We start from the raw sequence: 26,500 nt of genomic DNA, 5'->3' as shown, positions 1-26,500 counted from the left end.
GGCCTGTGACGTGCCTGTAGCCCCGCCCTTTATGCCGTGGCGCTGCGTTCGCGGTCTCGGAGTGGGAGGGGCGGTCTAGTCCCGCCGCCAGCTTCGCCGCCATGGACCTAGGTGGGTTCGCGTTTCCCTACTCCGGCCCTCGGGCCGCGCCCCGCAAAGCACGTCCAGGGTGGGCCGAGGCCTGCGCTCCTCCAGTGGCGCTATTCAGAGCCCGCTTTGGAGACTGGGGGTCTGAGGAGTCTTTGGAGTCCCGCTGCCGCGAGGCCGGCCTCCAACCCGCAGCCCCGCCTGGTGTTGGTCCTCCGTCCCTCGTGGTCTCTTCCCACTGGAAAACAGCAAGCGAATGTAGCCTTGGCGCCCCTGAAAGTGCACAGGGCTACTACTGCACGTGTTTCGGAAATGCCGGGCTGGGAGGGAGGGACGGACGTCCGGACCGTTCTTCCTTATTGGGTGACTGCCGAGTCAGTGAACAAGTTTCTTATCAGGTCTCCTGGTCCACACAGCAGAGATGCTGATACCTGTCTTCCTCCCAGAGGCTTGGAGTTTCATTTTAAGATCACGTGCATAACTGGGCGCCTTATGGTGCCATGTGCACACCGGTGACCCGCAGCCCTCGCTTACGCGCGGGGTTGCAGCAGCTGAGGTGGCACTTTTGAATCTGAGTGCTATTTGGTTTGGAGTCTCCTCCCAGGCGAGGAATGGAAGGAGAGCGGTGTTGATAGAAATCTGTGGCCATCTGCCAAGCCTCCCCACCCTGCTAGGAATACTCTTTAGAGGGTAAGATGGGGAGGCTGTCCTGGGAGGTAATCCAAGATTTGCAAATAATACTCTGTGGAGAAATGTCTTCGTTCCTAGCCAGCTCTTTAGTTTGGAATGGTGGTAGTTTCGTGCCCCGCAGCTGTGAAGAGTTCTGCCATGGCTTGACTCCGCTGGTTCAGACACCCAGCACAAATTGTGTCTGGGCCTAGAGGTTCCCGCTCTAAAACAGGATAATCCTCAAGACGTTACTTTGATGATGAAATGATTTTATAGGTGTAAAGCTGGGTGTGGTGACCTATGTCTTAACTGGTACTCTGGAGGCAGACGCAGGAAGATCTCAAGAGTTCTAGGCCAGCCTGGTTATAGTTTCTAGCCAGTCCTGGCTACATAACAAGATCCTATCTCAAAAAAAAAAAAAAAAAAAAGTATGCCACCAAGCCCAGCCCAGTGCCTACCAGAGTAAGCAGTCACTTCCTAGCACCAGCTACTGATAAAGCCTTTCAGTTTCCCCTAGCTGTGAACCGAGCCTGCGACTTTGTTGGGCCGCGTGTACACAAGTGTCGGAAAGGTACATGTTTGGCGGCAGACATCTGTTCAGCTAAGCTGATAAATAAAATAAAATGGAATTTACAGGCATAAGGGAATGGTGTTGGGGGAAGGCAGAACAACCTGAACCAGAAAGAACCCTGCCATAGCAACCTAGCTCGAAGCTTGACTGCTACTGTGGAAGCCAAGGTGCCCTGCCTTCAGGGTTAATAGACGGGCTGATCCTTGACTTTTTATTTCTTTCTTTGTGTGTGTGTGTGTGTGTGTAAATGTAAATGGTTAGTGGCCAAGAGATTTGTTTGTTAGTTGCCTGGAGTCAATATTCTCTCCCCCCCCCCCGTCCCCTCCCTCCCCCCCGGGGTAGGGAAGGTTTGAGACAGGGTCACGATGTACCTTGGCTGACCTCACAGAAATCTGCCTCCCTAGAGCTGGGATTAGAAGCAGGGGCCACCACAACTGGCCAATGGAGTCAGTGTTTTTGCTGTTGACCCCGTGGCTAATGAGAGTGGGGGAGAGGTGTTCCTGGGAGCATGAGGGACTGAGGGAAGGGTTGGGCACCTCTGGGCCATGAGAATGGGTGGGGGTTATCAGGAGCAGTGACTGTGACCTGTTAGTTGTTACACTCTTGCTGTAGTTTCTAGGCCAAATTACACACTTTGATAAAGACCTGTGCCCTTTTGTTTCTGCACTGGTGGAGACAAAAGAGTGAGGAGACTGTCCCTGCCAACAATTGTGCCTTTAAGTCGGGCTCTTGGTAGTCTGATTATTGTTGAGATTTCTTTTATAATCCTTCTATTCTCACATCCCTGAAAGATGTTTCCAGAAGGTAACAGTTCCAAATTATTTCCAAAAGTGTGATTAGTGTATGTGGTGTGTCATGTGATTTTCATGGTTATACCATGAAGATTGTAGTCTCACATATGCAGACTGACTCGGTAATGTGAAAAGTCACATTTTTAAATGACTGAGCTTGAATTTAAACCCACTGATTAAACTCCGATATTGCCTTCCTTTAAATGTATCAGTTCTTAGCTCAATGAATGAATGAACACTTTCCTGGTTCCTGCCATAGAGCCAGAACCTTCAGTAGCTTGTCCTTTTTGACTGGAAGAAACCGCTGGGTGAACCTTTTCCATGTAAGATCCAGAATGGTGAAACCCATTAGCAGGAGTGTACTTAGGAAGAAGGAAGGCAGAGCAGGGGAAACACCTCAGTGGTAGAGCTTGCCTCGTATATATGCAAGGCTCTTGGCTCAAAACAAAGGCTCGACTGGCATATGCCTTTAATCCCAGTGCATAGGAAGCAGAGGCAGGCAGATCTCTGAGTTCAAAGCCAGTAAGTTCATAGTGAGACCCTGTCTCAAACAGAAAAAGTAAAATAAAATAGTAAAATCCCCCAAAAGACTGCTCATTGTCCAGTGTTGGTCCTTCCGTCTGTCATCATATCCAACAGAGCTCAGGTTTTGTTTTGTATTTATTACATTCTGTGTGTGTATTTGTGGGTACCATCAGTGGAGGTCAGAAGACAGCTTCTAGGAGTTGGTTCTCTCTTGCTGAATTAGGCTTGGGGGATCAAACTCAGGTCATCAGGCTTGGTGCAGATGGTCAGAGTCATGTCACTGCCCTTTGTCAAGTCTTCTAATGCATACTTGGTGGCACTGTCACCTCAGCAGTCCGGCTTTCCTCGTCACTTTGCTGAGGGACCTTAGTCACTTCCTTGGTTTCCATCAACTTGTCTGTGTTGGCACTGCCTAAACTCACATCAGGCCTTTTCTCCTCAACTTGCTCCATTGCTGAAGGACATCACTACATGTTCTGTCAGACTCCAAGTAACCAGAACTGAGCCTTTCTCCCCTTTAAATCTGTCCTGGGGGCTGGAGAGAGCTCAGAGGTTAAGAAAACATTAGGGTCTTATAAAGGACTTGGAGTTTAGGTCCCAGCACCTGCACCAGGTGGCTCTCAATCACCTGTAACTCTAGCTCCAAAGAATTCAGATAACTAAAATACTTAAAAAGACATTTAGAAGCCTGTTCTGAAACCCTCTCTGCCTGCTTTTAATTTTTTATTTTGGCTATTTTCAATTTATTTGTTTTTGTTGTTGTTTTTTGTTTTTTTGAGACAGGGTTTCTCTGTGGTTTTGGAGCCTGTCCTGGAACTAGCTCTTGTAGACCGGGCTGGTCTCGAACTCACAGAGATCCGCCTGCCTCTGCCTCCCGAGTGCTGGAATTAAAGGCGTGCGCCACCACTGCCCGGTTCTCGCTGCCTGTTTTTAGGGGTACGATTGTCCTCCTAATTTTCAGGCTAGAGATCTTGGAAACTGGGTTTTTTCCTCAGTCAAGTTCTCATGACTCCAGCCCTTCGGGAGCTCTTACTAACTACGTCTTCTTCCTCTCCCATTGAAGTCAAGGTCGTCCTTAACCTTGATAATGATAGACAACCACTGGCTGTTTCTCTTAGCCTCTGCTAAACTTCTGAAAACTTCATTGGCTCTTGAATTCTCTGTGCAGGACCTGTGAATATTTGTGAGGAAATGACTATTCTGCATGGGGGCTTCTTGATGGCCGAGCAGCTGTTCCACCCCAAAGACCTGGTACAGCTGACAAAGTCTGACTGGGAACATGTAGGGCAGCCCATTGTGGAGGCCTTGAAGGAGATCTCCTCAGCCACAGCACATTCCCAGCCATTTGCCTGGAAGAAGAAAGCCCTGATCATCATCTGGGCGAAGGTTCTTCAGCCCTCCCCCGTCAGTCCTTCTGATACTGACACTCGGTGGCAGGAAGATGTGTTCTTCTCCGTGGGCAACATGATTCCTACCATCAACCACACAGTCCTTTTTGAGCTACTTAAGTCTCTGGAAGCTTCTGGACTCTTCATTCAGCTCCTAATGTCCCTGCCTACCACCATCTGCCGCTCAGAACTACAGAACTTTTTGGAACACATGGCTATTGATACTTCTTCCAAGGATGTCGCCTTCTTCCTGGATGTCTGGTGGGAAATGATGAAGCACAAGGGTGACCAGCAGGACCCCTTGCTTTCGCAGTTCAGGACAATGGCCCATAAATACTTGCCGTCTTCAGATGAGTTTTCCCATCCTCCAAAGAGGTTTAAGTCTGACCCAGACATAGGTCCCACCATGCCACTGTTGGCCATGCTGCTCAATGGACTGAAACAAATCCAAAATAGAATTCTGTGCCTCGGCATGAAGTCTTGTGCACTAGCTAACTTGGCTGACATGCTGAATGTATTTGCACTGATGGAGGATGACCCCCAGGAGGTATCTGCCACCATGTACCTAGACAAACTAGCCACAGTGATCTCTGTATGGAATTCGGACACACAGAACCCATACCATCAACAGGCCCTGGCCGACAAGGTAAAGGAGGCTGAGCGGGATGTGAGCCTCACCTCGCTGGCCAAACTCCCCAGTGAGACTGTTTTCATGGGGTTTGAGCTCATGCACAACTTGCTGCAGGAGTGGGGTACAGAACTGCAAGACATGCTCAACAGCAGTCAGGGGACAAACTATGACACCTACCGGCTGTGTGACAGTCTGACTTCCTTCAGCCAGAACTTGAAGCACTACCTGGATACTGCCAGCATGTCCAAGGAGGAGAGGCAGGTGGTCTGTGAACTGGCTGAGTGTGTCAGGGACTTCCTGAGAAAAACCAGCAAAGTCCTGAATGACAAGGGCCTTGAGGACATCACTGCCTCCATTGCCATGGCTATCATTGAGCAGAAGATGGACCGGCACATGGAAATGTGCTACATTTTTGCTTCTGAGAAGAAGTGGGCCTTTTCAGATGAGTGGGTTGCCTGCCTGGTTAACAACAGATCTCTCTTCAGGGAACCAGACTTGGTCTTGAGTCTGCTGGAAACAGTGATGGAAGTCATCAACTCTAACAGGGTTATCCCCCAGTCTCAGATCAAGCAGGTGATCTGCTTGACCTTGGAATGTTATGCAGAACTCTCCCTACCAGACAAAAATAAAGTCCTTTCTGGCGTCCTGCATTGTTGGGGGCCAAAGGGCCTCTCAGACAGGTTGTCTGTTTACGTGGAGGGTTTTCAGGAAGACCTCAACACAACGTTTAACCAGGTCGCACAGAGCAGCTCTGAACAGGGCCTGGCCAAAGCAGTGACCTCCATGGCCCGCCTGGTGATCTTCTACCCAGAAGTAGTGGTGAAGAAGATGTGCACCATAGCTGTGACCAATCTTGGCACTCACAGGTTCCTGGCTCAGATTCTCACTGCCTTCCCTGCGCTGAAGTTCACAGAAACAGAAGGGCCAAAGCCACATACCAGTTTCATGGTGTCCTGCCTCAAAGAAACTGTCTGGACAAAGTTCTCTACACCCAAAGAAGAGAAGCAATTTCTGGAGCTGGTGAGCTGCCTGATGAACCCCGTGAAACCTCAGGGAATCCCAGTTGCTGCTCTTCTGGAGCCTGATGAGGTGCTGAAGGAGTTTGTCCTGCCCTTCTTGATGCTGGACATGGAGGAGGTAGGCCTGAGTCTGAAGCTCTTCATCCAGACCCTTGAAGCCAATGCAGGCTTGGAGGAGTATTGGCTGCATACCTGCTCCCCATTTCCGCTGCTCTTCAGCTTGTGCCGACTCCTGGATAGCTTTAGCAAGTTCTGGCAGCTCCCCCGGGAGAAGCGCTGCCTCACTCTGGACAGCAAGGATCTTGTGATCCACATCCTGAAGCTCCTCTGTGAGATCGTGCTGGCCAATACAGAGACCTTCTCCCCAGACACCTGGGCCAAGTCCCTGTCCTGGCTCCACCGCAAGTTAGACCTGCTAGACTGGACTGTGGGCCTGAGACTGAAGAACTTCTTTGAAGGACACTTCAAGTGTGAGGTGCCGGCAACCCTTTTTGAGATCTGTAAGCTCTCTGAGGCCCAGTGGACCTCTCAGGCCCATGAAGGGTATGGGCCTGGCACGGGGCTTCTTGCCTGGATGGAGTGCTGCTCCATCTCCAGCAGTGTCTCTGAAGAGATGCTCTCCCTCTTAGTGGTGGACGTGTGCAATCCCGAGGAGGTCAGATTATTTAGCAAGGGCTTTCTGGTGGCCCTGGTACAAGTCATGCCTTGGTGTAGTCCCCAGGAATGGCAGTACCTTCAGCAGTTGACAAGGAAGCTGTTGGAGAAACAGCTCCTTCATGTCCCTTATAGCCTAGAGTATATTCAGTTTGTTCCCCTGCTCAACCTGAGGCCCTTTGCCCAAGAGCTCCAACTCTCTGTTCTCTCCTTGAGAGTTTTCCAGTTTCTCTGCAGCCAGAGCTGTTGTAACTGGCTTCCTATGGACGGTTGGAGCCATGTGGTCAGACTCCTCTGTAGCAGTCTGACCGGTATCCTGGATGCAATCAGGCTGATGCAGTTGGAAGGCCAGGGACAAAAGGGGGACCTGACTCAGGAAACCCTGTTTGTGTATACCCAGATGTTCTGTCATGTTCTGCATATCATGGCCATGCTCCCCCAGGAGGTCTGTGAGCCCCTGTACGTGCTGGCTTTGGAAATCCTTACCTGCTATGAAACCCTAAGCAAGACCAACCCTTCTGTCAACTTCTTGCTCCAGAAGGTCGATGAGCAGCGCTTCCTAAAGTCTATAGCGAAGAACATTAGCCCCGAGGAGCGGCGCCAAACCCTGCTACAGAAGATCAACAACTTCTGACCTGTGGAGGGCAGAACAGATGCTATACCTCCAACATGGTGTTTCTGCAGGGCCCAGAGCCGAGAACAGACCTGACGGTTAGTGAGGATATACACACGATGAAAGGAACAGAGAGCACTGTGAAGAAAGTAGTTTCTTAGGGACTCGCCACATCCTACAATAAAACTCTTTTGGGTTTCATCTTGTCTTGAGCCTTTCTCAGAAGTTTGGGCTTAAATATGCTCCAAAGTTGGGCTGAGGCAATCTTTAAGATCAAGTCAAGCCAGTGGGGCAGGTGTGGGAGTGCACACCTAAACGTCAGCCTTTGGGAGGCTGAGGGTGGCAGCCTGGACGGCATAGTAAGATCTGAAAGTTTAAAAAAGTCCAGCTGGGGAGGAACATGTTGGTAACTGAAATTCTCCACCTAGATTTGGCAGTAAGCCCAAAGGTGGAGCTATCTACTAGAAAAAAAAAATACAAGGTTCTATGTTCTTTTCAGCTAGTCTTGGTAACAGTACACTCCTATATTCCCAGCATTTGGGTGGCTGAAGTAGAAGGATCTTAAGTTCAAGGCCAGCCTAGGATGCTAATAAGCATTTTAGTATTTCATCTTTTTTTCCCCCAAGGTTTTCTCAAAAAAAAAAAAAAAAAAAAAAAGGCCCATGTGGAAAGGGGCTCATTTGGCACTGGTTCTAACTTATGTGCCAGAGAGGCCTGTACCTTTGCAAGAGGATCTAACCAAGAACACTGTTAAGGGTTAGCCATCCATTCAGCACACCCAGGTGAACAGCTGGTACCCTGGAAGTGGGGTGTGATTACCTTCTGCCTGGAGAGGCGCCTTGGTTTTGATGAATGAATGGCAGAGGTAACAATGCATGCAGAAGCATAAAAGAGTTTCTAGGGTGGTATTACACAACTCTTAAGAACTGGTTAGGGAGGTATCATTTAGGGGGATGAGAGAAAAGGTCCCATCACGTCCTGCATATTCACACCCTCATTTTAAATGGCTTATTACTTTTCTCCCACCTAAAGTAAACTGTTCTGTGGTCAACAGGCAGGCTTCCACCCTCCCAACTCCTAATTGGAATTCACCAGGGGAAGAAGTTACAAGTGAACACTGAGCTTGAACTCTGGGCACGCTCTGTGAATCCTTTGGTACCTTGAACCAACATGTTGGACTAAGGTATGAGTAAGGCCTGCCTGGAAGTCAGTCACATTCTATGATTAGACTAGGAAGTACCACACACAGCAGCCAGTCTGGCTGGATCTCAGGATGTTTGAGGAAGCCAGTGCCAATACACTTAACAATAAACAGAATTTAGTGCAATTTAATCACCACATGGATGACTTATGGATACAATGACAGTAAACAAAACACAAAACAGCATTTTTATGGTTTTTTAAGTGGCACCTATTAAAAACTGAAACTCAAAATTTGAGACATAATCATCCAGTCCTTTAAAAGTCCATGGACAGTGAATTATAAGGCACTTGTAGTGTTTTGCCGCCACTTGGAAGTGGCAGCAGGTCCTCTCATACCCAGCCTGTGGCGAGGGATGATCCTGCTGTACACAGCCACCACACTGGTCCACAGGACATGTTCTGGCCAGCTTGGCTGCCCCCGTGTTCTCTAGTCTTCTGTGGCTGAATGGCTGCACACTCAGCACAAATGGGTCTCTTCAGGAAGCACTAGAACACTGGCCTGGCTGAGACCTCATGTGTGTCAGCCTTGAATTAAGAAGGCAGTGTCGGAGCGGGATGACCCAGGAATCACTACAGAAGCCATCACTTTACTTGGTCCCTGGAGTTTTAGGCCAGCTTTCTATGCGGGCACAGAAAATTGGGTATGAGAGGGTGTGCGAAAAAGGGAATGGTGTTGGTGAGCGCTTGCAACAAGCTCCCAAGTTTGTGCTACTGGTCTTTATACCAAGTCAGCCAGCGGAGCTGCAGGCCTCTGCTGGCCTCCTGACCTACTCAAGTGCTTCAGGTTCTCAGCCCTGCCTCTTGCCCATTGTCAGCGAGCCCTTCTGACTGGAAGTCAGTAGGATGAGAATTCATTGTTGATAAACCAATGAGAGGACCAGGGCTGTCTAGTAAACAGTAAAAGACTACACACCCACAATGGTTTTCCTAGTGTTGGAAAAAATGACACTATTTCAAGAACCAAGCTGTCACTTGCTTTTGGCCCAGTATTATGGATGTTGCCCTGAGTGAGGATAGCAGTGCTTCACCTCCCAGAGCTCTTACCATAGGCCCAAGGAAGGCTCCTCAGGCTTGCATTAAGACTACTTTGCTGCAGTGGAGGTTTGACAGGATCCAAGTTACCACTGGGCGGGGGGGGGGGGGGGAGTGCTTTTGCAAAAGGAGCAGGTTAGAAGGGGAAGGTACTGGGGATTCTTAAAAAGAAAACCTCAAATCCAGAGGCTCATCAATATCCAGAAGGCAGAAGCTCCCCCAGGCACAGTTTGGTCCTAGGAATACTGAGTAGAGGCAGCAGCTAGTGTGAGAGCCTGACTCCTGAGAGCAGTTAGCTGTCCTTTTTGGCTTTGGCAGTGTCAAAGAGCCGGGCTGCCTTCCTGCACAGCAGTGAGAACCAGTAGAGCTGGGGAGAGATGAGGACGGCATTGGCCACGTTGCAGTGTAAAGGGATATTAAATGGTACTCGGAGCAGGCTTATTCCTTTGTGTTGGGCATAGGACCAGTACATGAAGGGGAAAAGAAGGATCCGGCAGAACAGAAAGGTGGTCAGTGTGAGGATTCCGTTGACCTTGTAAAGGAGGGTATGCTGCTGCTTTAGCTGCGAGAGAAAAACAAGGAGAACGCAAGGTCACCAGGAGTACGGGTCATCAGGCATGGAACCCAGCCTCACCACAGTCAAGCAGCTTCTTGCACTAGTCAAGGCCCATGGTGCTAAGTTGCTAGACACTCGGACACACAAAAGCAGGTATACAGGCCCATGCATGTGCTTGTGGAGGCCAGACATTGGGTGCCATCCCCTCACTCTCTGGGGACAGGGTCTCTTACTGAACCCAGAGCTCACCCTGTCAGCGAGGCTGCGCACACAGCCATGCCCGGCTTTTACAAGAACCAAGCTGTCACTTGCTTCTGGCTTGGTATTTGGATGTTGCCCTTAGTGGGTGGAGGGGGATAACACTGCTTCGGTGCAGCAAGCTGTCTTGCCCACTGAGCTGTCGTCACCATCTACAGCTTCGTAATTTTACCAAAAGTGATGCTGGATTTGACCTAAGCTTATAAATCCTTATAGGTGTATAAAAACAAGTGATTAAATTGTAGCCAGGTGTCTGTGTAACTCAGGTCAGATCAAGTCTCATGCGCCTGGTTTGGACCCATGTCAAAGGGTCTCCTCTCCTAGCACTGAGATCTCTCCAAGGCAGCAGTGCAGGGTCGTCCCCCTGTCCCCCCCCCCCCCCCCCCCGCCTCACATCTGCTGCTTCACTCATAAGCACCTGAATCAGAACTCTGCCCAGTGACACAAATGGAGTGCTCAGTTCTGCTGTGAAGATGCAGCCGACAAAGAAGTCTCCAAGTTCTCCCCTGAGCTTCTGCAGAGAGAAGAAAAGGGACTGAGAGGTGAAGGTTAAGAAAGCACCGGAAGGAAAATCCTAAGGCTCTAGGGAAAAGAGAACCATGAGACCCTGAAGGGAGAAAGCCATTAACAGGCAAGTGGCCATCCAGTTAAGTATCCTGTTGCTTCCCTGGCAATCACTTGGAGAGGATCCAAAGACAAAGGCGGACAGGCTCACTGAGTCCTACAGCAGGCTTCATCTGATTTTAGCGATAACAGGGAGGAACTCAGTAGCCTGCTTCTGTGTGTCAAAGGCACTGGGCTTATTCAGCACAACAAAGTATGTGCTGGAAGGCAAAGTCCTTACCAAATGGAGTACCTTTTTTTCTTCCTAAAGTAGCAGCCTACCTGATGGAATAACCTGCTCAATAGTGCTGGGATAAGAAGGCTTGGAGCAAAAGAGATGGCTCAGCTGGTAAAGGCAATGGCCTATAAGCCTTACGACTTAAGTCTGACCCCCCATACCACCTATTGGACCCATATGGTACAAGGAGAGAACTGGCTCTTCCAGGTTGTCCCTTGACCAATACATAGACATACAAAATAAATAAGAAAATAGAATGCTGGATGTGGTAGTGCATGCTTTTAACCTCAGCACTCAAGAGACAGGAAAATTGCTACACATTTGAGAACAGCCTGGTCTGCATAGTGAGACCCTGTCTCAAAATTAAACAAATAGGGCTGGACAGATGGCTCATGGTTAAGAGCACTTGCTACTCTTCCAGGGGACAAGTTTGGTTACCAGCACCCACATCAGGCAATTCAGAACTAAACGGATTTCTAGCCACTTCTCACCTCCACAGGTACTTGTACATTCACTTAAATAAAATAAAGCAAATAATCTCTAAAAGAAATAATGTTGAAGCCTATTGGTAGTGCAGGTCCATATTCCAGCTACATGGGAAACTGGGATGGGAAGACTACAAGCGCAAGGCCAAGCTGAGCAACTTAGACTGTCTCAAAACAGTAAAGAAGAGAGCTGGGGATAGGATGAGGGGTAGACTGCTTTCCTAGCATGAGGCGATAGTTTAATTACTTGTACTAAAAACAAATAATAAAAAACAAGCCTGAAAACAGCTCAGGGGTTAAGAGCATTGGCTGCTCTTCAAGAGGACCCAGGTTTAATTCCCATCACCTATATGGTGGCTCAAACCATCAATAACTCCAGTTCCAGGGAATCAACAGTTCTGGCCTCTGCAGCCTCCAGTCCAGCAAGTGGTACACAGACATACATGCAGGCAAAACACCCATATATATACAATAGAAACCTTTTAAAAACTAACAATAATGGCCAGGAGTCACAAACATTTCAGGTGTATGGTTTTCCTCCACTACTTGCATGGAAGACTGAACCCAACGAAGTAATTGGCAGGAGGGCCAGCATAGTACAAAAGGGAAGAAAGGGCTCCCCAACTCCTAAGGAATGACCAAGGCACCCGGCTCAAGTGACTGAGGCTGCTGTCCTGAGAGGCCATACCTGTGAAACAGGTACAAGGACAAACAGGATGACCGCATGATGTGTGACCATTAGGCGGTTTTCAATCAGGAAGTTGCGGAAAATGGCGACACGACTGAGTTTCTGGTCTCTGGTTCGGCACCATTCGCAGAGGTACATGGCATAGCAGTCATAGATCATGTATGGGATCAGAAACCAGACATACTCTCTGGCAAGCCAGTGCCTAAAAGAAAGCACAGGGAGAGAGAATAGCCACGAATATCGATGCAGCACAAAGCGTCTCCTCTCTGGCGCTCTTCTCTTCTCAATCAGCCATTACTTTGGACAGTTCACAGTGAAGAGGGTGAGACAGTTAAGGAGGGGGTCTCTAAATTACAAAGCAAATTTATGAGGGTCGAGAGTAGAAGCAGGAATCCATTCTGCCTGTATACACATGTAGTTTATTGTAACCAGTTGCCTGGCTCAGCTCCTTATCTACAGTAGACTTCAAGCATTTTGATAGAAACTGACTTTGATGGAGATAAACTTCCAAATGATTCAGCAGCTCCACCAAGGAACTGGTTTGGAAGGCGTTTTAAATCACAAGTCCAACCTTTCCAGTTTAACTCCTCAGTTGCTCAACAGCTGGAGTTTCAGAGTTCTCGATCTACACATTTTCTCTTGCTTCTCCATGCCCCACTGTAAAGTTCGTAGGAAGCACCTGGTCATGTTATTTCCTTACTTATGGTTAACCCTGAGTTCCATTCATTCATAAAAGGATGCCTGGGACCAGCTAGATGGCCTAGTGGGTTAATATGCCTGATGACCCCTGAATGGACATGGTGGAAGGAGAGAATCAATTCCTGCAAGTTGTCTGATCTCTACAAGTACAACATGGTTCACACACACACACTAAATGAATAAATTTACTTAAATTCTTTTTAAATGTGTGTCTAAAAATGGGCTTGGACTTCAAGGACCACATTATAGCAACTAAATTCCAAGAGAGGCTAGGCCAAAAGATGTTCATTTCCTCGACTGATTTGGGGCATGTGTGTTCCTATTTGCCCAGTGTGAGTGAAACATTTGCTGAGCCAAAATGATGGTCTGTTACTGTTCTAACATACATGCCTGTACTTACCAGCATCATACAGAAACTTAATTTAAAGAAACATTTAAATTAGAATCTGTCCTATGCTAGAGAGGATTAGATTCACATAGTACATTTTTGAGCGATCGTATTAGAAGAGGAAACATGCTGTACAGACTACCTAACCATCAGGTCGCCTGCAGTACTTGGGAAGCACTCTGTTCCCCAGAGAGTCTAAATCCACGTCTAGGATCCAGTCTGTACTTTTCACCTTGTCTTGGGTGATCTCCCAAGGAGCCAGTCCACTGAAAAGCAGAACCGGGAATCTAGGGAGGGTACCATGTGAGAGTCTATTCTGAACTAGCTCCACACTTATCACAACATGGCTCATCTAAAAAAGAATGGAATAAAGGCAAGTAAATAGTAATGGCACATATACTATACTTGTAGGCAAACTGATTAGCCAGCGTCTATCTGGGCCCAAATATCCAAGACCTAATGCCCATCAATGGACTCATTGCTTGTTAGAGCCATTTCAAGTAAAATAACTACCAAGAGCAGGCACAGTGGCCCACACCTTTAATCCCAGCACTGAGGAGGCGGAGGCAGGCGGATCTCAGTGAGTTTGAGGCCAGTCCAAACTACAGAATGAGACCGTGTCTCAAAAGGAAAAAGACAGCCGGGTGGTGGTGGCGCACGCCTTTAATCCCAGCACTTGGGAGGCAGAGGCAGGCGGATCTCTGGGAGTTCGAGGCCAGCCTGGTCTACAGGAGCTAGTTCCAGGACAGGCACCAAAGCTACAGAGAAACCCTGTCTCGAAAAACCAAAAAAAAAAAAAAAAAAAAAAAAAGGAAAAAGACGTTGAGAGGACAAACGGGAAATGGTGACAGCACGGTCAATCCCAGTAAGATCCCAGGCCACCAAGAGACAGTTTTGTTCTCTCTGGTTCCTCTTCCAGCAGGAACACAGGACACTACAGGGTGGAAAATCAGGAAAAGCTACCCAACTTTCTCCGGACGCCTGCCTGTCCTTTAAACTTCTCTGGAAGAAAAAGAGTGGTTCAAAGAGCCAAGTGGGAAGATAAATAAACAAATACATACATACATACATCTTGGTGTGGTGGCACAAATCTGTTATTCTGCCCTTGAGAGACAGATGGAGGAGGATTGCCACATGTTCCAAGCTACTCGGGTGTATAGATAAAGCAAAAGCACGGCCACTACTCATGTTTAAACAGGACGGCCCACTCTGGTCTTAATTTGTCTCACTGAAGTGCCATAGAGCCCATTTGTCTGGCCTGACTTTGGGCACAAATGTGCCAGTTTTCTGAAAGCACCAGAAACCGCTTCATTATCTTGAGCAAAGGAAAAGCAAGAGCAGCATCTGCAGGGAATGCGAGGGTGGACTTAGGCTGCCAATACAAGGGGTTGGCTACAGCCACTGCTACTCTCTCTGCTAAGAATGTTCCAGAGAGAGAATCCAGTGAAAGCATTTAAACGAACCAAAAACCACACTCCTCCTTATAAAGAGGGACCGTTGGACCACACTGTCCTCTAACGCGGCAGTCTTCAGTCAGGCTCAGTCTCTCGCTCTAGCATTTTTCCACACGCCCCTCGCTTCCCCTAAGCTGGAATGATGGAAGCAGTGAGAGGACACTAATTAGGGTGCACAGGTTTTTCCACCAGGAAGTCACAGGCAGTGCCTGTGAGCCACTAAAATGTGAAAATGCCGGGGAGGGGGTCCTCAGCCCGGGTATTTATGCTTCCACCTGGGATGAGACTTTACCTGTCTGAGACCACGTTGCTGCAGGAGCAGACGATGATGAGCCCCGCCCCGGTAGCCAGCACTGCCTGAACGGAGGACACCAGCCTGAGGTGGGGCAGAGAAGAGAAAGCAAAGAAAGCGTTCTTACTCCAGGACTGCGGACAGCACAAAGCCCCACTCTCCAACCTGCCTCTCCCGGGCAGCCATGGCGTCGCGATGCCCCGAGTAGGAGCAGCGGGCGGGGAGAAGCACACGCCCTTCCCGACCAGGCCCGCCCCCGCATCGAGGGGCGCTTCCCGTCGCCCCCTTTCCGCCCTACGCAGGCCCGGAGCGGAGGGCAGCGCCCCGCCAGAGCGGGGTGAGTCGGCCCCGCGGTACCTGGTGCCGACCGTCAGGCAATCGTCGTCCGTCCATCCCGGCCGCGAGCGGCGCAGCGCCCAGGTGCTGAGCGCGAAGAGCCCCGGAAAGAAGAGGGCGCCGCTGGCCAGCGTCAGCAGCATGGGTGCGGGTGCGAGTGCGGCGGCTCGCTGCGCAGCGTGCTCGGGGCTGGCGGCTTGGCGGCTCGGCCCGCTCTCCCTATTTCTAACCTCCGCCGGCCCCGCCCGGCCGCCGCCACCCGGGCCCCGCCAGCACTGGCCGCCTGCCCGCGGCGCTCCCCCGCGTGACCAGCGCGCCGGCCGCGATAGGCGCGGGCAGGAGCTGGGGCGGGGTCTCGCCGCGAGGCTGCCCGGTCCCCTCTCTGTCACCGCGGGCGCGTGCAGGGGCCTCCCTGCAGGACGTGCACCAGGGCGCGATGCGCGCCACGGAGCCCACGTCTCTGGCCGAAGGATCGGGCGGGTTGTGGCCGTATGCCCTCATCCACCGAGCATCGCCGCTTCCTAAGAGAGTCCTAAATGGCCTTCCTGCCCATCAGGGAGTGGCTTCTCCGGAATCGCGAAGAAGGCTTGAAAGCCTGCGTTCCCTCCCTCCCTGTTGTGGTACTAGTAGACCTCTTGGCTTTGGGTCCAGATACTACGCGAATCTTGGCAACTGTGCTGATGACAGCTGTGCCCTTTATTTAACAGTTCTTGGGCCAGATGATTCTACTTTCGCTTAGCATCTTGAAACTCTCTGGACAGTCCAGTTGTTTCAGTATCGCCGAAATGACTCTCTCTTAGGAGAGACTGCTTTGGTTTGTAGCTTCTAACTTAAATGCGGGAATATGTAGGAAGGAGGGAGTGATAAGGTGGGTGTTATGATTCATTAATGTCCAGGACAATCGGAAGGTACTACAGGTCTCTTCAAGTCACCAGCATCAAAAATGCTCTCCAAAGTCTCGTTAGAGAGATTTGGCAGGAACAGCTGAGCTCAGCCTATCTCAGCTGGGCCACGATTTCCTCAATCGTGGAATGAGGAGGAAGCTGGATACAAACCCTTCAACGCTTTTCCAACTCTTTTGATACCGGGATCTCTATAAAATAAATAGCAGATGATTTCTGCTAGATGCCAATAAATTAACATTCAGTTAATGGTGTAGAAATACAGCGAACATAGCTTTTGCTTGTTTCAATTTATATATAATTGAGTCTGACTGAGATTTTCTTAACTTTAAAGGTAATTTCCCTAGCCGGGCAGTGGTGGCGCACTCGGGAGTCTGAGGCGAATCTCTGTGAGTTCAAAGCCAGCCTGGTCTACAAGAGCTAGTTTCCAGGACAGGCTCCAAAAGCTATGTATTGAGCTCCCCGTCCCCCCAAAAAGGTAATGTCCCTTTTTACTTTTATTTTTACTATTTTTTAACTATTGCTAGGCTGTGATCATTCGGGAGAAGACAACTCTTCATATCTCCCTACATGTTGCTAATGGGAATTTGGTTAACATTAAAGTAACAAAGCTCAAAGGGAATCGGGAGTTTTGTCCACTTAGGGCAGGCTGCATCTCTGCTTCCTCAGTGTACAGCTAACATAAATGGTAAATAAAAAGGACTCCAGTTTGGTACCAGGGTGTCTCACAAATAAGACTCTCACGTGAACAAAGAACATCCACCTGTGAACTTTCCATTCTCTCCGGAAAACATCTTTCTGCATCCCACTTTCTATACCGTATCCATGCATCCTGGTCACCTCCGCTCGCCCGGTGACAAGTGGTTCTAAGTCCTCCCTACCTTGGCTAGGAGAGGTGAGCACAAGTAACAAGTATGCTAGCAATGTCCAGTGGTCAGGACAGTGCACCACACAGGAGGCTGGCCACTAAACCCTTAGCATGCCTTCATGAAATGAATACAAAACAACAGGTATATCATATGTAGAAATAGGAGAAAAATAACTTTCCAACATTGTGCCCACAGAAGCCACCACAATGTTTAGATTGATTTGTTATAGAGTGAACAAGTATTGATTTGAACTTGACTTTCCAGTAGTCAAACTTCTGTGAGAAATGATAAAGTTGAACCAAAAGCACCAAGCCCTAAGGGAAGGGGAGGAGGGGGCACCAAAGTATAAGCAAACAAACAAACAGATCTAAAATGCTGTTCATCCTTCAAAGGATGCTTCCCATGTTGTGTCTCTAACCCAGAGTCTTGCACTTGTTGAGCGGGCGTATGTTCCACCACCAAGCTACACTCCCAGCCCACTTCAAGCCTTGCCAGACATCTCCTCCTCCGCAAAGGTTTCTGTTTCCTTCCAGACAGATTTATAAATTCATTTCTAATGGGCTTGTCTTTCCCCTTAGACAAGGTCTCTCTAAAATATAGCCCTGGCTAGCCTGGCACTCTCTATGTAGACCAGGCTGAACTCACACTCAAGAGATCTACCTGCCTCTGCCTCCCCAGAGCTGTCTTTGTATTTTATTGTCCAATTAAGCTGGGCACCTTTCAAGGGTTGCACGAATGATATTTTAAACTGTATGTTGAGAACTATACTGTATGCCAGGCACCACATCAAACACTTTGATTGTGTTAATTAAATCCTCAAAGCTCTTGCTGTGTGAGAGAGCGGAGGGGAAGGGAGAGTCAGGCCGGAGCAATTTAAAAATTACTTGTGGTCACATTGCTGGCAGCAGAATTGGGATTGAGTTTAGTACTTTCTACCTTCAAGGTCAATGTGCTTAATGACTATTTGCTTTCAAACTTGATAATGAAGAGCAATAGCCTTTCTCAATATGCTTTCAGAGTAAAAGCTATGTAACTACTGTTCCTCATTGTTTACTTGCAAGTTTAAGCATGGGATACGGAGTTTATGGGCTCAAATGCTACTTTTTAAAAATGTGCACATGTGTAGTGTAATTGCTTGCACGTGCACCCACATAACACCTCGGCACAGCCAGAGGAAGTACAAAGTCCTGCTCTGCCACTGTCTGCCATTTTTCTTTGAGACAGGATCTCTCATTGAACCTGGAGTGAGGCTGGCTGCCAGCAAGTCCTGTAATCCTCCTGGCTTGCTATGTGGGCACTGGGGATTCGAACTCAGGTCATCATGCTTGCACAGCAAGCACTCTCAGCCCCTGCGCTTTTCCCCTAGCCCTCATATTACTATTAACAGCAAAGGTAGGCATATGATTAATTACTTTTCCCACACTAAGAAACCTCAGTGTGGATGGGAAGCTGACTTGCCACCCTGTAAAATGAAAGGACGCCACTTAAAACCTGGACCTCCTGACTTGAGTTCCAGGGTTATTTCAACAGCTTCACACCACAGTGGGAGGGTTTCTGAGGTTTACAATTTGCTGCTTATATGGGTTTCCAGAGTGAAATTTGGGTCAGATGTGATGGTACCCACTTGTAATCCTAGCACTTGGGAGGCTGAGGCAGAAGAATTGCAGTAAGTCTGAGACAAGCCTGAAATACATAGCAAGTTCCAGGTGAACTGGGGCCATAGAACAAGACTCCTGTGCCGGATTCAGAGTCTCAGGGCAGCTGGGGAGACAGCTGGGTAGAGTGTAAAGCACCTGTTGCATAATTCTAAGAACTGAATTCCACCCTCAGAGCCCCTGGTCAAACATCAACTAGGCAGGTGGTGAGCTTGAAGCCCAGCTCTAGAGAGGCGGGGCAATCAGAGAGGCCTGGACCAATGAAAAAATCTGTCTTAAAAACACAAGCTGAAAGGCACTGGAAGAATGACATTCGAGGTTGTCTTCTGGCCTCGACAAACAGACAGACAGACAGAGACACACACAGTCTCCCTCTTTGAACAGGAAATTCATAAAGATCTAGTTTGGGAGGGCTGTGTGAGGAGTATATTGTCTTCCATTTTGAATTTTCTATCCCATTCCTTAGGCTGCTCGGACATCATTAGGAGACAGGATACAGAAACTCTCCCCACTCTCCCCATGACTGCTTCCCAGATACAAACTGAAAATATCTGCTTCATCGTGAAATATTTGTGAATTCCCAGGCGACTACCGTATATGTGCTGTGTGGGCTACTCCCCTTCATCAAAGAGATCAGCTTCCTGTCCAGGAAAATGTTCCTACAAGGAAACAGTTGAGATACACACACAAACACCTTTACTTGAACTCCAGAATGAGAACTTGGAGGTCTCATCCATACATATGCTTTTCGTTGTTGTTTTGTTTTGTAGCCCTGGCTGTCTTGGAACTCACTCTATAGACTAGGATGTCCTGGAACTCTCAGAGATCTACCTGCCTCTGCCTCCCGAGTGCTGGGATTAAAGGCCTGAGCCACCCCTGTCTTCATATTATCCTTTTAAAACCCTAATAGAGAACATGGAATCTTGAAGTCAGTTATAAATGGAATCTTAAGTCAATCAGTTATAGATGGAATCTTAAGTCAGTTAGTTATAGATGGAATCTTGAAGTCAGTTACTTTGTTTGGGGCCACATTTCTTTGTTACTTAGGGACTGGTGAAACAGAGAAAGAGTAGGAAGGAGGACCAGAAGATAACTGATGGGAAGAGGCCAGGAGATGAAGGTACAGGAAGACGATCAAGAGAGACCAAGTTGGGCTGGAGAGATGCTCAGTGGTTAAGAGCACACACTGCTCCTGCAGAAGACATGAGGTCAGTTTCCAGAACCTACACAGGGCAGTTCACAGCCATGTGTACCTTCAGTTGCAGCTCTTTTGGCCTGTGAGGGCACTTGCATCACATGCACACAAACGCACGCACGCATGCACGCACACACACATGCACGCACACACATGCACACACACACAATTAAAATAAATATATATTTTTAGAGAGACAAAAATAGAGTTTTAGGGAATAAACCAAGGTCTGTCTCAAGTCAAGGGCAAGTATACATAGAGAGATAATTACAACAATTAAGCAAGAGCAAAGGGTTGGAGCCACCAAGAAAAATGCAGTGAGGCACACAAAGAGGAAGAGGTGACAGCCTTTTGTAAACCATTGTTTCCTTTAGGTGAACACCCACAAAAGCCACATGGCAGAAACGAGGTGACTTGCCATTAGGGCTGAGGGTGTGGCTAGGAAGAAATTAATCACTCTCCTCTTAGTTTCTCCTGCGCTCTGCACTCAATAAACACCGGGTCAGTACAGCCCTGCCCTGATGGACGCCTGTCTGCGCAGGTGGTAGTGACTATCTGGGAGGAATTCATGGCAGACGCACTGAGGTTGGGTTCAGAGAACCTGAATCCTATTCTGGCTTTGGAACTAACTAATAAGCTGTGTAACACGGAGAAAACAACTTCAGCTCCACTATAACATGGTGTGGAGGGTGGGGGGTCTCTACCTGCTCACAGGGTGGCTTGGACAACCAAGTGAGTCATGAATCAGAACTTCATGTGCTGGGGACAACAAGGGATTATTGTTCCTGGCTGCCCGAAGCACAGTTCTCTGCTGTTAAACTTCTCAGTAAGTATTCTGGTTTGAGTGCGGGACACCATGAGAGGTCTTGTGTGGAAGGCATGGTGCTTAGCAATGTGGAGAGGTGGGACCTTCAGCTCTGACCTTATCCAGGGATTAATCCACGGATGAACTTAGAGCTTAGTGGACTGCTGGGTGTGCTGGGAACTTTAGGAGGCAGGGCTTAGATATAAGGTCACCATAAGGCTGTATTTTATTTGAAAACTCTCTCTTTCTCTCCCTCCCTCTCCTTCTCCCTCTCTGGACCCCCACCCCCCATGAATGAGCAGCTTTGCTAGGCTGTGTGCTCCCTTCCTCTCCACAAGCCGAGCACAGTGGTGCCAAATGACCCTGAGCGGAAACTCTGAAACTGTGAGCCAACACGAATCCTCCTTTAGGATTGCCTTGACCTTTTGGGGGTTTTGGTTTTTACAGTGACAGAGGCTGACTAACATAATAAGCACCTGTTAGATTAAAGATATCTTTGATTGGCCTTAACCTGCCTAAACCAGTTCCAGACTTCGGCTTCCTGGGTTCTAGCCTGGTCTATTTGCAGAAGCAAACAGCCAGTCCTCTAGGAAGCACAGTCACACCCCGGGTCCATGGTTTCTGGAAACAGTGTCCAGAGCCACACACCACAGGCAGTCTTAGCTCTCGTGCACTGTGATCCTGTCGATAACACCATAACTTCCACAAAGGGCTGCTTATAAAGTGCTTGCCTTTAGCTATTAGTTCCTATTTTGGGGACTTTTACATACACATTTCTTTGTAAAAAGTGAAAAATGTAGATTATCTGTAGGTCACAGGGACCTCAAAGCAAGCACTTCTGAATTCATGCTTTAAAACTGTTCAAGGACATTGAGCCAGTAGGGAAATTACCTTGAAGTGAGAAGAGCCAGAAAAATTCCTGTGCGCAGATTCAGCTGCCTTCCTGAATTAGAAAAAAGACTAACAAGATTAGATGTCTTCATTTTCACAGGTTACTCCACAACAGGGTTATTGTTTGCTTAAGTCAGGTGACACTTTGTATTGTTTTCCAATTATAAAGTGGATTATATTAAAAAAATAAAACATTCCCATTACAGATAATAATCCCAAACAATAAAGCCATATTTTGGTAGAATTCTCCGCAGTCATATTCTTCGTTTTATTTATTTTATTTTATTTTTTTTTGTGTGTGTGTGTGTGTGGTTTTTCGAGACAGGGTTTCTCTGTAGCTACGGAGCCTGTCCTGGAACTAGCTCTTGTAGACCAGGCTAGCCTCGAACTCACAAAGATCCGCCTGTCTCTGCCTCCCGAGTGCTGGGATTAAAGGCGTGCGCCACCACTGCCCGGTCTTATTTTATTTTTTGAGACAAAATCTCTCTATGTAGCCCAGACTGGTCTGGAGCTCTCTATGTAGATCAGGCTGACCTCAAACTCATAGAGATATACTTGGCTCTAGCTCTTGAGAGCTGGGATCAAAAGTGTGCACCACCACCTGGTGTGGTGTGAGTTCTGGAGCTGGAACCTAGGACTTCATATCTGGAACCCAGATGCTGTGCATCTCTCCCAGTCCTGTTTCACTACGTAGTCAGGTCGACCCCAAACTCTTAATTCTCCTGATTTAGCTTGCTGAGCACTAGAATTAAAGGCACCACCACATTGAGCTGTCTGGCTTCCACATTTATTCACAGACTGACGGAATCAAGGCTTCTTCTTCTGTCTGGTAACTTTAATCTTAAAAATAGAGTCCCTTCCTTACGAGCATCCAGCAACTGAGTGATCATCACTTGTCTTACAGAAAACCAACCTTCTTTTTAAGTAGCTAATTTTTTCTTTTTTTAAAAAAAATATTTATTTATTTGTTATGTATACAGTATTCTGTCTTGTGTGTCTGCCTGCAGGCCAGAAGAGGGCATCAGATGGTTGTGAGCCACCATGTGGTTGCTAGGAATTGAATTTAAGACCTTTGGAAGAGCAAGCAATGCTCTTAACCCCTGAGCCATCTCTCCAGCCCCGCTAATTTGTTCTTTATACAAGCAGAACTCCACTAATGTGTAGGAAGTAAGTGGTATATTTATTTCAGCACTTGATATTTAATGAAGTAACGAATGAAGAAAAAGCCATTCTTTATAAGGCAAAGTCTACAGCTTTTGCTACACATAGCTAATTTTAACCATAAAAGTCATATTTTACCAAAACTGCAGGTAAGTGGCTCAAAACTAAATACAGGGTTGAGAAAGCTGATTAGCTATAAATACATAAACATCTTAAATTTTCTTTTGTGTATGAGTGCTTTGTCTGCATGAACAAGGTACCACATGTATGGCTGGTGCCTGTGGAAGTCAGAAGACATCGTTTCCCCCAGAACTGGAGTTACAGATGATTGGGAGTCACCATATGAGTGCTGGGAACTGAACCCAGGTCCTCTACAAGAGCAACAAGTGCTCTTAACCGCCAAGCCATCTCTCCAGCCCATAAATACTTAAACGTCTTATTTGGGAAGGAGAGACATCATAGAGAGCAGCAAGATCACCATGGGGGGTGAATATGACCACGCTGATGGACCTCAGAGAGCGTTAAATGGTCAGTTCACAGATTGAACTGTGAGGTGGGAGCCAGGCTGAAATACCTCTACCCACATTGCCAGGAAACATGAAGGAGCTGTCTGGTAGAGGCCTTACAAAGATCTGGAAAGTTTTACGTAGTATTAGTGCAGGGTGCAGGCCAGAGAGCCTGTACTAATCAAGGTGTTGCTCCCCCCTCAACCCGTGGTGTATTTTGTGTCATTCTGAGGTTTTATCTTTGCCTTGATGGTACTTCATGTTTTCCTATGTTATCATTATCGTGTGTATGAACCATGCACACATGCTCATGTGCAGGTCAAAGGGCAACCTTCAAGAATCTGTTCTCTCCTTCCACTGTGGATTCCAGGGATGGAACTCAGGTAGTTAGGCTTGTAAATACTTTCTTTACCCACTGGGACATCTCACCAGGCCTTGTATGTGTTCTTTTATGTTGACTGTCAAGTGCAGTGCTCACTCTATCTGCCACTGTTTCATTTCTACTATTTGCACTTTTGAGGGGAGGGTATTTAGACACAGGGTTTCCCTGTGTAACAGCTCTGGATGTCCTGGAGTTTGCTTTGTAGACCAGGCTGGCCTTGAACTCACAGAGAATCGCCTGTCTCTGCTTCTGGAGTGCTAACATTAAAGGTGTGTACTACTACCGCCTGGCTACTATTAGCACTTTTATAAAACTATAATTTCTGCTATAACAGTATATGTATATAATAAACTCTCAGAAGAGCATCAATACTGCAAAGAAAAATATGTATTGAGATCACTGTTTTCTACTAACATTAATTTAGCAAGAAAAATAAAAAATCAGTTGAAACACAATAAGATGGCTAGATACAAGATCAGTATACAAATAAAAATGGCTTTCCATATGAGCAATGAATATCAATTAGAAAATACAATGGAAGAAGGACTATTTAAAACTTGGTTAGCTGGGCTTAGTGGTGTGTGGTGATATTTTGTTTGTGCTCTAACAAATAAAGCTTGCTATAAGATCAGAAAGTGGAGCTAGCCACTAGTTAGCCATAGAGGTCTGGAGGTCTATACAGACAGACAGTAAGTGATATGGCTTGGTGGATAGAGGAATATAAGGTGGGAGGAGACAGTAGCTCGCTCCTTTTATCAGCTGAGGAGTTAACAAGAGTTGGCTGTGGCTTGTTCCTTTGTCTCTCTAATCTTTCTGCATTTCCCCCATATCTGGCTCCAGGATTTTAATATTAAGACCAATTAGAACTTGTGCAACAGTGGTATGCACCTTTAATCCCAGCACTCAGGAGGCAGAGGCAAGCAGATTTTTGTGAGTTCAAAGCCAGCCTGATCTATATATACTGAGTTCCAGAAAAACCAGGGCTACATGGAGACACCTAGTCTCAAACAAACAAACAAACAAAAAATGGTATAAAACAGTCTAAGTGTGGCAGCAAACACTTATAATTCTAGCACTTGGGAAGCAGAAACAGGAGGATCAGTATTTTGGGGGGATTATAATCTAATTACATTTCTCCCTCTCCTTTCTTCCCTCCAAACCCTTCAATAGACTCCTCTCTACTCTATTTCAAATTCATGGCCTCCTTTTCCCCTTGGAGGATCAACTTCCTAAGATCATCATTGGTTTCATGTTGAGTTGAAGACCAGTCTGAGGTACCTGAGATACTGACCCAAACCCCCATGCATACATATACCGTGTGTGTGTTTGTGTGTGTGTGTGTGTGTGTGTGTGTGTAGACTAGTTTTAGGCCTAACAGAAATTATGCAAGATTTATATGAAAGCAACTGTATAACTTCACCAAATAGATGAATGCCTGAGCAAATAGACAACGTGGTCCTATAACAAAAGATTCAATATTATAAACATTGATTTCCCCTAAATTGATGTATAAAGCAATGTGATCTCAATCAAAACCCAACTTTTACAAATTAGAGATAATGAATTTTTTTAAAAGCCAAGAAATACTTGAATTGAGTAAAAGGGCATGGGGAAAGAGAAGGAGTTTGGCTAGAATATATCAAAACACTCCACAACCAATCATAATTGAACCAGTAAGGAAGAAGCAAAGACATCAAGGGAACAAGACAGTCTTGAATGGTTTTTGTTTTTCTGAGACAGGATTCTGTGTATCTTAGATTAGCCTCCAACTCATTATGTAGCCAAGGATGCTTTTGAACGTTACCCTCCTGTCTCTGCTCCAGGATCACAGCCTGTCCCACCAGGTTTCAAGCCAGCACTTTACCGAGTGAGTTACATCTCCAGCCTTTTTTGTTTGTTTTGAGACAGGATCACAAATGGGCCACGTTGGTCTGGATGTGTAGTGGAAGATGACTTTGAACTCCTGATCTTTCTGCTTCTACCTCCTGAATATTGGGATTATGGATATGCTACGCTACACCCAGTTTATGGGGTGCTGAAGACTGGGCCCACAGTTTTGTACAATACATGCAGGCCAGTGTTCTACCAACTGAGCTACAACCCCAGGCCCAAATGTATTTGTGGCAACTATGTCAGAACTAGCTAGAAAACTATAGAAATCATTAACTTCCCATCTGGAAAACTCCTAATTCTAAATTACAAGTTGAAATTTGTTTGTTTGAGACATAGTTTCACTCTGTAGCTGGCCATCCTCCTGCCTCGGTCTCTCAGGTGTGGAATTGTGGTATGAGCGCCCAAGTAGGGCACATTTTGTGGTATCAGGGATTGAACATGAGCCTTGTGCACACTAAGCAGGTGAGCTTAGCCTCAGCTCTGGAAGCCCATCATGACTCATGTCCCCCCAGAGCCTCCAATGGGCACTCCTTGGGAACTAAGGTAAGGACTAAGACGAGACCATATTAATTAAAGTGGAGCCTACCCCTGAGACAATGATTAGCCCAAGAGTCTCCTTGGAACAGACAGGGATGGGAAAGTGGTGTGAGACGGGAATGCCAAGATTGTAGGCAGTCGAGGCCCAGAGCTGCTGCTGGCCAAGCCGCTGCGGAGGGATGCTGTGGGAAGGCATCGCCCTCAGAGCCTCCAAGATGGAGCCAAGCCTCCAACATGCTGTTTCAAGGCTCTGGGCTCTAGGACTGTGGACAAATGTCTATAGTCATTATCCCCAGCTATGGCCACGCATTGTGCCAGCTCTAGGAAACAAATGCAGCACTGCCACACTCTAGGCAAGAAAGAAGTTCCCAGTGTACTAAACATTAAACACTAAAGACAGGTGAAGAAATTTCAAAAATTATTTTATAATTTATAGGCTTGAGAAAATTTTCCCAAGAAAGACATAAAACCCAGATGTGGACAAAAAACAAACAGATGTGACAGGAGTAGGGTGAGCAGATCTG

General features: G+C 47.3%; 2 protein-coding genes across 4 annotated transcripts in view; one reads left to right on the top strand and one right to left on the bottom strand.

The window, feature by feature from the left end:
- Positions 1-61: 61 nt before the first annotated feature.
- On the top strand, positions 62-7,121 carry Gemin4 (gem nuclear organelle associated protein 4). The gene is made up of 2 exons (XM_057773269.1): positions 62-111; positions 3,812-7,121. The coding sequence occupies exons 1-2, from the start codon at positions 102-104 to the stop codon at positions 6,967-6,969; spliced, it is 3,168 nt and encodes a 1,055-aa protein (XP_057629252.1). The 5' UTR covers positions 62-101; the 3' UTR covers positions 6,970-7,121.
- Positions 7,122-8,275: 1,154 nt separating this feature from the next.
- Tlcd3a (TLC domain containing 3A) overlaps positions 8,276-26,500 on the bottom strand; it is a 28,389-nt gene continuing 10,164 nt past the window's right edge. Inside the window, exons 1-5 of one of the 3 annotated variants that reach the window (XM_057774845.1) lie at positions 15,202-15,580; positions 14,845-14,928; positions 12,012-12,213; positions 10,416-10,511; positions 8,276-9,745 (exon numbers count right to left, since the gene is read on the bottom strand). In XM_057774845.1, the coding sequence (XP_057630828.1) occupies positions 9,476-9,745; positions 10,416-10,511; positions 12,012-12,213; positions 14,845-14,928; positions 15,202-15,323 (774 nt within the window). In that variant the 5' untranslated portion in view covers positions 15,324-15,580 and the 3' untranslated portion in view covers positions 8,276-9,475. Of the gene's footprint in view, positions 9,746-10,415; positions 10,512-12,011; positions 12,214-14,844; positions 14,929-15,201; positions 15,581-26,500 lie in introns of those variants that run through there. The other 2 variants (XM_057774846.1, XM_057774848.1) reach the window with 2 other exon arrangements.

Source organism: Chionomys nivalis, chromosome 7, assembly GCF_950005125.1.
Source record: "Chionomys nivalis chromosome 7, mChiNiv1.1, whole genome shotgun sequence".
Lineage (NCBI taxonomy): Eukaryota > Metazoa > Chordata > Mammalia > Rodentia > Cricetidae > Chionomys > Chionomys nivalis.
This window is presented reverse-complemented; position numbering and strand designations above follow the sequence as displayed.